This window comes from Dromiciops gliroides, chromosome 1 (genome assembly GCF_019393635.1).
Source record: "Dromiciops gliroides isolate mDroGli1 chromosome 1, mDroGli1.pri, whole genome shotgun sequence".
Taxonomy (NCBI): domain Eukaryota; kingdom Metazoa; phylum Chordata; class Mammalia; order Microbiotheria; family Microbiotheriidae; genus Dromiciops; species Dromiciops gliroides.
Window position 1 is genome coordinate 334,503,201 of NC_057861.1, and position 12,664 is coordinate 334,515,864.

The 12,664-nt window shown below is 38.7% G+C and overlaps 1 protein-coding gene across 3 annotated transcripts in view; it reads right to left on the bottom strand.

Annotated features, from left to right (window-relative positions):
- Positions 1 to 12,664, bottom strand: part of ELP2 (elongator acetyltransferase complex subunit 2) — a 57,359-nt gene that overhangs the window by 36,232 nt on the left and 8,463 nt on the right. For all 3 annotated transcript variants that reach the window (XM_043979768.1, XM_043979767.1, XM_043979769.1), the window contains 5 exons: positions 9,150 to 9,306; positions 6,970 to 7,047; positions 3,272 to 3,336; positions 1,821 to 1,887; positions 1,109 to 1,249 (listed from right to left, as the gene is read on the bottom strand). In XM_043979768.1, coding sequence (XP_043835703.1) covers positions 1,109 to 1,249; positions 1,821 to 1,887; positions 3,272 to 3,336; positions 6,970 to 7,047; positions 9,150 to 9,306 — 508 coding nt within the window. The remainder of the gene's footprint in view (positions 1 to 1,108; positions 1,250 to 1,820; positions 1,888 to 3,271; positions 3,337 to 6,969; positions 7,048 to 9,149; positions 9,307 to 12,664) is intronic.

A 12,664-nucleotide genomic window follows, 5' to 3' on the forward strand; every position in this document is an offset into this window, starting at 1 on the left:
TGGTGAGGCAATTGGGGTTAAGTGACTTGCCCAGGGTCACACAGCTAGTAACTGTTAAGTGTCCAAGGCCGGATTTGAACTCAGGTCCTCCTGAATCCAGGGCTGGTGCTCTATCCACTGTACCACCCAGCTGCCCCCAATATTGTTTTTATTACAACATAAAAGTGTGAGAACTTATTGCCTGGAAAAATCAAAGAGTTCAAACACAATAGTGTGCATGTTTAATCCTTTCACTACAGAATACTGTTATAACTGAATAATACTTATAAACATTAACTGCTAACCATAGATTTCCATAAGAAAGACATATTAAAGTATATAATACTATTATATGAGCAGTAGTGTTTCCACGTTTTATACATAGAAAAGTATAACTTTATAGAACACATCTGCATACTGTGATTATTTTGTCTATTGTAAGTATGTATATACAAGAAGCAGTGCAGGAAATTGGAGAGATAATCTGGTTTTGGAAGTCAGAAGCTTTGTTCAAGCCCTGCCTCTGACCCAGGCTGGCTATGTTACCCTGGCCAAGTCACCTATGCCAGAGAAATATCAAAGACTTTAAGCTGTAAATGGCAATATAGGTAGTGAGGTCCATTGGCAGAGGGAACTCCCTCATCAAGCCTTTCCTGCATCAGTGACATCACAGATTGTTCACAAACCCCAAAAAAAGCATATTCACACCCTTGATACTTTTAAAAGTTTGAATGTGACCCTAAGTTAATTTTCATTTTAGAAGTGCCAACTCACCATGTTTAAAAAGATACTTATAGCACATTTTATACTGCAAAATGTTCCTTAGTCATATATTTACTGTTTGTCTCAATTTTGACCTTATATACTGTTATGCATTTATTCAAACCAAGTCTGTTCTATTTTCACCTTTTGGAAGAACTTTAAATCATCAAATGGTTCGTTGTCACAGAAAATTATTTCAGACGAGTCATTTTCATAAAAGAAAAACTTCATACATTAATTTTTGATAAAGAACAGACAATGGTAGAGAAATAACCATCAAGTTAATCATTTGGTGAAAGGGCTAAATGAGCTAGAGATGGGAGCAAACCAAGGATTTCTATATCCTAATGTTTTTGTTACTACTCACTTTCATTTTTCAGAGTAAAAGTATTTTCCTTCAGCTTTATGTCATCATCTTCTTGAATTTCTAAGGATGTTGATTTTACATACAACTTCCAAATCCTTATCAAACAGTCTTGGGAACAGCTTGCTAAAAAAAGATCTTTTCCTAATAAAGAAAAATGATAATTTAAGATAATATTCTAAAAATTATTTAAATAGTCTCTCTATCTTCCACAGTAATTGTTTACTTAACACATTCTAGGATTTTGTTTGTATACCGTTTTCTTCCCCCAACATTATACTTAAAATGTTTTCAAAAACCTCCCACACAACACAATGCAACAAAATGTATGTAAAATGTCATATTCTTACATTTAAATCTGTCATGTTAGGAATTAATAAAATAACATGGAAAATTGTTCACATAAAGGCTCAAAACATACCTTTACAATCTTGTGAAAACAATTATTTTCTATGAGATAAGTTGTTTAAGTGTCAAATTGCTTTATTCTATCTACTCTTATTGACAATCAAGAGAAAGGGTAATATTAATAACAAACACTGTTGTTCAAAAAGATGAGAACCTTTTGTTTTCTGACGAGGAGTAAAGAGGAATGGGAGATATAAAAGAAGTGAAATGTTAAAAAGGAAATGGCATTTTTCTTTCCTAGAACCTTAGAGAGACATGACATATACTCGATACTATAACATAATATTTTACCAAGTTTTATACTGACCAAAGGCTGTCCATTCAACTCCTCTTATCCAATCCTCATGTCCAGAGAGCAAAAGCATTTTGTGAAACTAAATAAAACAAGATGACAAGGCTCTATTAGGTACTCAACATATCCACACACATCAAGAACCTAATTTGTCCTCAAAAGTCCACACCCAAAGCCATCTTCTTATTTGGAGGGAGTACCAATTTTGCAGAGGGTAATATAAAACTAGTCACATACCATTTAAATTCTCAATTAAATTAGGAATCAAAAGTCCTAATATGTAATGCTTGGTTTACACCTATGTAGAAATATTTTGACTTACTTGCCCAATTTGGGGGGACTAAATCTATTGGAGGACTAATCTGGGGACTTTTGACTGTTTGGCTATCTGACTGCTATTAATTTAATATGGGCTGTTTATAAAGTTCCACCATACTGCTCCACTCTCAAAATTGATATGCAAAAGATTAAGAAGCCTCTTAACTAAATAATCAAAGCAGAGTTTATTTATGAGATACAATTTAAAATTAAGAATACAGGGAAATAAAATGTACAACCTGACTGTGTTCCCGGTGTCTCCACCTGCTGAGCCTGGAACTTTTTTAATACAATAAGGGCCTTAGCTGCCTCTTGCCTTAGGGTATGTTCTACTTTTGAGGCTTTTTGCACCCCCATACACACCAAGCTAATCCACCAGCCAGGGCTGCAGCTGGGGGGGGGGGGGAGGGGGGGGAGGGCTGTGCGCTCGAGCCTCCGGTGAGTACCACACCCAGGGCTCTAGGGGCCCATGCCCCTGCTGTGCACCTAGGACCTTGGCATGGGCTACACCAGAGCCCAGCCTGGACAAGCCTGGGATCTCTCAGATAGATCCACTCAGGGCGGAGGGAGCTGGGGTCCCTCCCCACAGCTGTCCGACCTGGCATTTTGTACAGCCCACAGGGCTTCTTCTGCCCAGCTGAAGTGGAGGGGGAGGGGCACAAGCAGCTCCCACACAGAAGAGACCCTGAGGGCCTAAGGCTTTCTAATCTCAGCCTAAAGGTAAGGTCCCCAAATCAAAATAAATTTCCACACCTAGATGATTTTGGGCTTTTCATTTAATTTTTCAGGACTTTGACTTCTTTATAAAAATCATGCTTTTGGGGTAGCTAGGTGGCATAGTGGATAGAGCACTGGCCCTAGAGTCAGGAGGACCTGAGTTCAAATCCGACCTCAGACACTTGACACTTACTAGCTGTGTGACCCTGGGCAAGTCACTTAACCCCAATTGCCTCACCAAAAAAAAAATAGCATGCTTTTATGATACATGATTATATTAGAAAAATGTAAAAACATGCATATATAGTTATCTAATATGCATATATAGTTATGTAATCAGATAGATAACCATTATAACTGACTCTAAGAGAAGAAAAGATAACAAAAGAAAGCAGGAGGCATTTCCAAGAACAAGAGTGAAAAGTGATTACCTGATCATTCTGCTGTACATACAAATGAATTTTGCAGTCATCACCACCACAAGCTAGAATTGGAACTAAAAAAACAAGGTCAGAAAGTTTTTTTTTATTGAAAAGCTGTGCATTCGGGAGCGGCTAGGTGGCGAAGTGGATAAAGCACCGGCCCTGGATTCAGGAGTACCTGAGTTCAAATCCGGCCTCAGACACTTGACACTTACTAGCTGTGTGACCCTGGGCAAGTCACTTAACCCCCATTGCCCCGCCAAAAAAAAAAAAAAAAAAGAAAAGCTGTGCATTCAATTTGATTGAAAAAGTATTTATTCACTATCTTTTAGGTATAAGGTACTAGACCAGGCTGTGGCGATACAAAGTCAAAAAGAAAAACAATCACCAGCCTCAAGGAGCTTATATTCTAATAACAAAATGTTTTATGCTAAAATTTGGGTTGAATCTTATCATAGTAAGATAGAAGACAAAGTTAAATATAACTTAACTATGTCTTGTTACCACATGCATAAACCTTTCACATTTCAGTATTACATTTCTTTTAGCTCTATCCTGACTAGGACTCAAAGAAAGAACAGTGACTGGCTTAATATTTGCTGGAACAATAATCTTCTGAAAGGATCTATGTTTTGTATCTCCATTTTTATTAACTTCCAACCATAGTCACCCTCCTCTGAACAACTATTGGCAATCCTACTTTATGTCACTGACTACTATGACCACTACTGAAAATATCAATGATCACCCCTTGGTCTCTCAAAACTTCATCATTGTGGCTATTAACACCCCTACAACTGTATCCAAACTAGGATATGTTTTTCCTCAGTTCACACTTGGGGGAGGGGCGGGAAGAGAGGGGAAGAACAGTAAAGAGAAGGAGAGTAGAAAGATGAAAGAAAATAGTTGACTGGTTGATACAGAATAAATTTTGGGATGAAATTATAAATCTTCAAATGCCCACATTATTGAGCATAAATATGGTGACTGACCCGAAGAAATGACAACCACCCAAGAAAAGTTTCTCCAGGCAAGGGCTACAAGACTGAATGCCCCTTTGACTCAAAAGAATGACTGTGACAGATGGGTAAGTGCTATACTGAGAAGAGAGGATGGCCTAGATAGAGGCTTGGGGGGAAAAAAGTCCTGTAAAGAAGAAGGAACTAGGGATGGAAAGAAATGATGTGTCAGTCCTATATGAAGAGATGTGAAGCTAACAATCTTTCTTCTTTTTCAAGTACCCTTTGATTCACCTTTTCTTTTTATATCACCTAGATTTCATCCCGCATGCCTTCTCTCTTCCCTTCCAGAGACATCCCTTATAACAACTTATTTTATTAAAAAATAGGAAAAAAAGGCGGGGGGGGGGGGGCGTAGCAGATACCACACTTGATCTTAACCAAAAGCCAAGAGGGGATAAGAGAATTTTTTTTGTAAAATTGACCAACACATCAAAAAAAGACTGATATATGCAATGATACACACCTATAGATCCCCCTTCTCCATAGATATAATTTCCCAACATTCTTTTTCTGTTTTGTGATTTTGTTCCTTTCATTTAAAATGCTGTAGTTATTGTATGTATTGCTTTCCTGGCTCTGTTTACTTCATTTTGGATCAATTCATATAAATCCTTCCATGCTTTTCTGAATTCAACATCTCTGGCTGGCCATCCTTAAATAAAAATTATGTTCCTCTCAAAAGGTAAGGTGTAAGGAGTGATGAGAGATGTAATCATAAAAAGATACTGTTCCTGTCCTCAAGAAATTTAACCTTTTTGGAGCATAAAACTAACATACATAAACAAGTAAACAATATAATTGAGGTTAACTAGAAGCTTTTTTAAAAAATAAGAATCAGAAAATAAAATAAGAATAAGAATAAGAATCAGGAAGACACTGAGAAAATCATTTCCTCTTGCAAAGTTGGGAGATCTACTCTTTTGATGCCTCAGGGGGCAGGCAGAGGATCCTACAATCACAGAACTAGAGCTGGAAGAGATCTCAGAGTCCAACCTCCTCATTTTACAGATAAGGAAACCAAGGTCCAAGAAGATTAAATGACTTGCCCAAGGACACACAGGTAGTAAGCACAGAAGGGAGAACTTGAACTCTGGTCTTCTGACAGAAGAACCAATGTTCTTTTTGCTTTGCCACATTAGGGCTACACAGGCAAAGGGACTCCTCTCTATCTTTTAAAGGAAATGAAACTCCCCTCTACCAAATAGTTCTCAGAGGTCAGAAAGAGGAAGTTTGAGAGGAAAACAACTAAAGGTTATGTCCCTTGAGCCTGAAAGAGAGGAAAAGACAAGTAGATGGTTGGACCGGGAAACTAGAAACCACTTCTCACTCTCAATGTAACCTACTCACAAATCAGAAAAGACAATACAATGAAGGAAAAAAGACATTGTTTCAGATCCTTATATAAAAATCAACAGAAGACAAACTGGAAAGAGTAAACTGTCCTGTACAGACTAATCAAAAGTAACACAGAATCACCAGAGGCAGGAACTCTCCATCAGGCCTATACTTAAAAGATCTGGGACCTCTAGAGATGATAGAGATAAGATAGACCCAATATATTTTAAGTGGCCCCCTAACCCCTATGGAAATAATGTTCAAAGAAGGGGGTAATGCACTGGAAGAGGGTTGTTTTAGGACAAAAAGGGAATTTGTACCTAGAAACAGAAAAGTCTTGAGCTAGCTACATGTAGCTGGGATATGAGGTGCCCTAGTGTTAAAAAGAGTGTTGTCAAGGATGAAGAACTCAAAATTGTAGGGGGTGGGAGAAAAGAGATTAGAGGGAGAACAAAACATCAACAAGAAGCATTTATTATTTCAACAAAAACAGCCCTGGTCTTTAAGCATCACTACTTGGCTTTATATAATTGTCCAATTTTGGGAGTTCAGGAGACTTAAGGTACATGGAATTATGTAGAGATACATAAATTACAAAATATATTTGGTTTTTGCTACTTTTTAGCTCTGGGTATAAATTCATTTTCAAACCCACAAATATTATTACCAGTTACAAAATTCATATTAGCTCCAATCAAATTTAATAACACTTTTTCTTCCACCTACCAGTGTTCACTACCTTATATCCTTAGATGAATGAAATATGAGAACCTGAGAACATTTTGGTAACCCCAAGCTAAACTCTCAGAACTGCCAAATTAACTACGTATATTTCATGGAAATCAAAAAGAGGCCAAAAGGGGGGCAGCTAGGTGGCGCCGTGGATAAAGCACTGGCCCTGGATTCAGGAGGACCTGAGTTCAAATCCAGCCTCAGACACTTGACACTAGCTGTGTGACCTTGGGCAAGTCATTTAACCCTCATTGTCCTACCAAGAAAGAAAGGAAGAAAGAAAGACAGGCCAAAAGAAGAGGCAGAGGGGCAGCTAGATGGTGCAGTAGATAAAGCACCGGCCCTGGATTCAGGAGTACCTGGGTTCAAATCCGGCCTCAGACACTTGACACTTACTAGCTGTGTGACCCTGGGCAAGTCACTTAACCCCCATGGCCCCACAAAAAAAAAAAAAAAAAAAGAAGAGGCAGAGATTATTTCAGACTTAAAATTTAGAGCTAGGATATGACTATGAGTGTGAGTGAATTTTAAAAGTTACTTATTTTTTAAGCCTTTTCAAGTATTTAGGTCTTTTTATAACTGAAATAGATAAGGGCTCATTTCTCTCAGGATACTCACCAATACTATTAGGCAAAAAGGATAAGGAGACATCCAAAATAAACCCACTTCCAAACTGCAAGGTCTGAAGACATTTTGCTAAGAAATAACAAAAGCACAATTAATAATTATAACAACTCACATTTATTTAGAGCAGCTCTTAAACACTATGGGATATTAACCAGTGATGATGGCCATAGGCCTTAACTGGGTGATGGAAGAATATACCTTGCAGCTGGTAAACATGGGAAGCAGTGTGGGGTCTAAGGTAGTATGGTATATTGAAAAAAAAAAGGGCATGGCCTTTGAGTTAGAAAGACCTGAGTCTGAATCTTGCCAATTATTATCTGCATGAGCTTATGCCAGTCACAGTAAAGCTAACTTTGAGCAAGGCACAAAACAAGAAGATGTATGATTGCCAGAGGTATTGTCCATCATTATGAATGATGCCCAAATTAAAGAAGGATTTATAGATAAGGTCTTTCAGATGATCCTTTTTTTTTTGGATGACATTGTGCCAATTGCATCAAACCTCTGAACACTGCAAAGCCTCCTAAATGAGATTCATAATGACTCAAATGACTTCAGCCTAACTAACAGGAAAAAACAAATGGATGAAGAATGCCATACCATAAGATCCAGATAGATGGACAATCCATGAAGCTAACTGATCCATTACTTCCTCAACTGTATAAAAGAAATAATATTGGGGCAGCTAGGTGGCGCAGTGGATAGAGCACCGGCCCTGAAGTCAGGAGGACCTGAGTTCAAATCTGGCCTCAGACACTTAACACTTACTAGCTGTGTGACCCTGGGCCAGTCACTGAACCCCCATTGCCTCCCTAAAAAATTAAAAAAAAAAACAAGAACAAAAGAAATAATATTTTTGCTGTCTGCCTCAGTGGCAAACTTATGGGAAGAAATGAATAAGAGCCCCACAGGAGGGTCAGGCATGAATGGCCTGAAATCTGCAGCACTGGAAGAAATTCCCAAAACAGTGAGACCACAGATTCATTGGAACGACAATATCTGGCATGGTAGTGGAAATATTTCACAAAAGGAATAACCTACACATGGATAAATGAGAGTTGATTATGTAATTTAATACCATTAGTTGATGATACTGAAACAAAAGCAATATAAAAAATGGGGGGAAAAAAGTTGTACCTATGGGAAAAGGGCTGCAGAAAAATTATAGGTTGGGAAAATATTAAATTGTAAGGTAAATTAACTTCACTTTTATCTTGTTAATCCTTAATAACTATATAATAGTATAATAAAATAAAATTTCTTTGAAAAAGGAAACATTTACTATTATTTTTCTGTTGTCTAGTTTTTCACAGTATTTTTATAACACATGGCATATGACTTCCATAATCAACTGAATTCAATAAATACTTATTAAGTACCTTCATGAGATGGTGAAGCTATAGCAACACAAAACAGTCCCTGCCCTCAAACAATATATTTATGTACAAAATACAAGTAAATATAATGAAAAGTAATTGAGGGGGGAGAAAGAACTAACAAAAAGCTGAACCTCAAAGGTTAACAAAGAATTCTAAGCAGTTTAGATGAAGATCATGTCTATTCTAAGGCCTGGAGAATTGCCTGTGGAAAGATCCAGGGATGGAACACTAAATTTAGCAAAGTACTTTTATGATCTTTGTCTTACAAACGAGAAAATTTAAACTATTTTGTGACAGATATAAATCCAGACAAGTCCCCTGATTTCTAGTCCAATACTCTTCCCATTAGATTAGTCAAAATACTCTACAAATTTAAAGGCTACAGTTACCAAATACATTTGATTATGAAATTACAAAGAAATGACAAAGTCTTTTTTGACTGAGAAGATTTCCTTTAGATAGCTTTATAGAAATTGTGATAAAATTTAAAAGAAATATTTGAATTCCAAATAAACCATGTTAGGGGGGCAGCTAGGTGGCGCAGTGGATAGAGCACCGGCCCTGGATTCAGGAGGACCTGAGTTCAAATCCGGCCTCAGACACTTAACACTTACTAGCTGTATGACCCTGGGCAAGTCACTTAACCCCAATTGCCTCAAAAAAAAATTTAATTAAATAAAATAAAACATGTTAGAAAATATTGCTATTAACTGCCCCCTCTTATCTTTCATTTAAAAATCAATTATACCCTTTAAATAATCAGTCTATAACACATGAAGAAGCATCACTTACATTCTGAATCCACCTTGGACCACACTCGGACTGTAGAATCAGAAGCTGCAGAAACTATAAGTGGGTTTAATTCGACACCTGAGGTACTCTTCTGGTAAACAGCAGTGATAGCACAAATAGCGCCTTCATGGCCCTTGAAGTGAGTTACTTCTAAAAGCTACAAAAACAAAAAAAAAGAATGTAAGTGCCTACTATGTGGAAGCACTGCCCTGGGGGTCAGGGAAACAAGGACAGATTCCCTCAAAGAACCTATTATCTATTCAGGGAAAACAACATGTATGCAGATAAGTAAATACAATATATACATGCAGATGTATAAAATGCAAACAAAATGTCATGGGGGATGGAAGCTGCTACTAAGGGAACAGGACAGTCACTGTAATGATTGGAATGATGCCACCTGCTGGAGACTTACTGTAAGAAAGCTCCAACATGAAGAGAGGGCCTCTGAGGGCAGGACCATGCGACTTTTCTTTGGCGTCAGGAAGTGACATTTGCTTGTGGGAGGAAGAAGGGGGAGGCTGGTGCTCTGACTCTCTCTCTTTCCTGAGGACTCTGGTGGAGGAGGGAGCTACAAATGCACTCTCCCTTTAATAGATAGAGGAATCTAGGCCTTTCTCTCTCTCTTTACAAAATTCTTATTCTCCTTAATAAATGCTTAAAAGTCTAACTCTTGCTAAAGCTTATAATTTATTGGCGACCACTCATTAGATACTTTAGACAGTATAGCTAGAATTTTAGCCCTTACATTCCCAAGTAGGAAACTGGGGATTCAAGAGGCAGAAGTGAGGAGAGAACATTCCAGGCCTGGGGGAAAGAGAGCCTGTGCAGAGTCATGGAGTATCACGTAGAAAGACCAACAGGAGACTGGTTTGGCCAGAACATAATGAGTGTGAAGAGGAGTCATGGGCAGTAAATCTGGGAGGGTAGGCTGGAGCCAGATCATGGAGGACTTTAAATGCTGAACACAGTAACTACTATTTTATTCTAGACACAATAAGAAGCTACTGGAGGCTCCTGACCAGGTAGTGACAGGTCAGACCTGTGCACTGAGAATATTAATTTGATAGGCATGTAGAGAACAGATGAGAAAGGAGAGAATAAAGGCAGGAAGACAGACCTCAAGGTGAGAAATGATGGTCAGAAATCATGTTGTAGTCTTTCGAGTGGAGGAAAGAGGGTAGATGTGAGTGCTGTGGTGGAGGTCAAATCAGTAAGACTCAGTCACTGATTTTATATGGAACAAGGAAGGGGAAAAGAAAGGAAAAATCAAGGATAACTGAGGGTTTGAACCTGCATGACTGGAAGGATGGCAACATATCAACAGAAACAAGAAGAGGGAGATAAGATAAAAAAATATTAAGTCAAAATGGTGTTGCCAATTTCAACTTTAATTGCTTGGTTAAAAAGAGCTCTATTTTTTAAAGATTAAAAAATCCTTAAAACCTTAGTACTCTGAAAAGATGGGTGATATTGCCTGCCCTCAATGACAGTCCTGGAGGACAATTTATCTTCAATAAGATAGCTTCCATATCCCACATACACACAATCACAATGCCTTTGCCTTCCTATATTACTTCTACTTTTTTCAACAACAAGCAACAACTGCCCCTTGCTATCTATCTCCTCCGTAAGAGAAGGGCTGGGATCCTGTTGGTAAAGGATGTTATAATCAAAATAAGATAAACTAATGCACAAAGTTCTGAGCATGATAAACTTATTAGTAAAGTACTGTGAGATTTAAAATTGGATATTAGATCATAAATCTCCCCTCTTTAACCTTTCCCTTAATTTATTTCCCAGACTAGTAAATGGAAGAAGCTTCTGGTTTTCTAGTTAGAGCTTTTATTGTATGGTAGTCACAAGGTGATGTTGATTAGAAGGATAGGAAAGTAGAAATACAATACAAATCGTCTTAAGTCTAAGCTTAGTCTATATTCCGTATAAAACTCACCAAAAGCCTAAGGCCACCTTTGGGGAGAGAGAGAGACCGCGATGCTGCCAACCATGAGCTGGGCCCAGTCGAACTCTCGTCAGCATCAGCCTGTGCAGCGCAGTCAGGAGACCAGCAGAGCAGGAAAAAGTCCCCACTTCCGTTCTCTCCTTGCCTTTTAAGCTCACACCCCGGAAGTGGAGTGCTAGCAGGCAGTCTGACATGCGCAGCAGGCAGACTGGCGTGCATAGCTCATGCCATTGGTCTCCTCCCCGAAAGGGTGGTCCTTGAAAAACTGGCGTCTTTCAGTTATCCTAACCGACTGTTAAAAACTTTCATTTTTTTTTTTACCACAGTACAAATTTACCAACAGGATCTCAGCTTCCTCAACAAAGATAAGATCCTGAATGAGGGGGACAGTGCTCCTTTATAGTTTTGGGGAATGCAAAACAAAGAGGACCTCGGAGGCAGGGAACAAGTTATGGCTGGTTAAAAGAACTCAACATCATGAATGGAAAAATCAATATAATTGGTTACAGAGCTGAGGAGTGAGGGACAATATGACCGATTGGAAATTGGGAACAAGGAGGCAGCAACAAGCTCTTCCTTCCCTCTTGTGCCTAAGAAATGTTCATTGTTTGAGTCCTCCTTACTGGATACTTCCTCTTCTTTAGGCTTCACAACGGTTTCATTCTCCTAGTTCTCCTTCCCACCTGACTGTTTCTTCTTTCTCCTTCACAAGGTCCTCAGCGTCTTCAATGTGGCTATTCTCTATACTCTCTCCCTTGACAAACTCACATTCTCACCTCTGCAATGAATAACTCCAAGCAAATGAATAACAAATATCTATTTCTACTATTAAACTTTCTTCTGAGCTCCAAACCCACACCTCTAATGGCTCTCAGTACATCTCCATAAGGATAAACCACTGGCATCTGAAACTGAACTCATTATTTTTCCCCTAAACTCACTCTTCTTTCTGACTTCACTCTTTGGCTACCATGATGTTCACTCAGTCTCCCATGTTCTTAATCTGGGGTTTCTATGTGACTCTTCCATTTCCCTTCTCTCATATCAAATCTGTTCAATCATACTGCTATGGGATTTCAATTCTGTATCCTCCTCTCTGGTCTCATGGCCACCATTCTAATAGAGACCCTTGTAACTCCCCTCCCATACCAGTGCCACAGCCTAATAGGCCTTTCCCCTTTCATTCTCTTTCTTAGCCATTAATCTTTTTGGTAAGTGATGCCAGAACTTTCTTTTTTTTTTTGAGGCAATTGGGGTTAAGTGACTTGCCCAGGGTCACACAGTTAGTAAGTGTTAAGTGTCTGAGGCCAGATTTGAACTCAGGTCCTCCTGACTCCAGGGCCGGTGCTCTATCCACTGTGCCACCTAACTGCCCCTCAGAACTTTCTAATGCATAGATCTGGTCATGTCGCTCATCTCCTCAAAAATGTTTAGGATCTCCCTGCTGTCTCCTGAGTCAAGTAAAAATTTCACAGTCTAGCATTCAAGGCCCTACACAATGGTGAAAAACTCTAGCTTTCCAAACTTTACCTTGTGTTGCTCCCCTCCACAA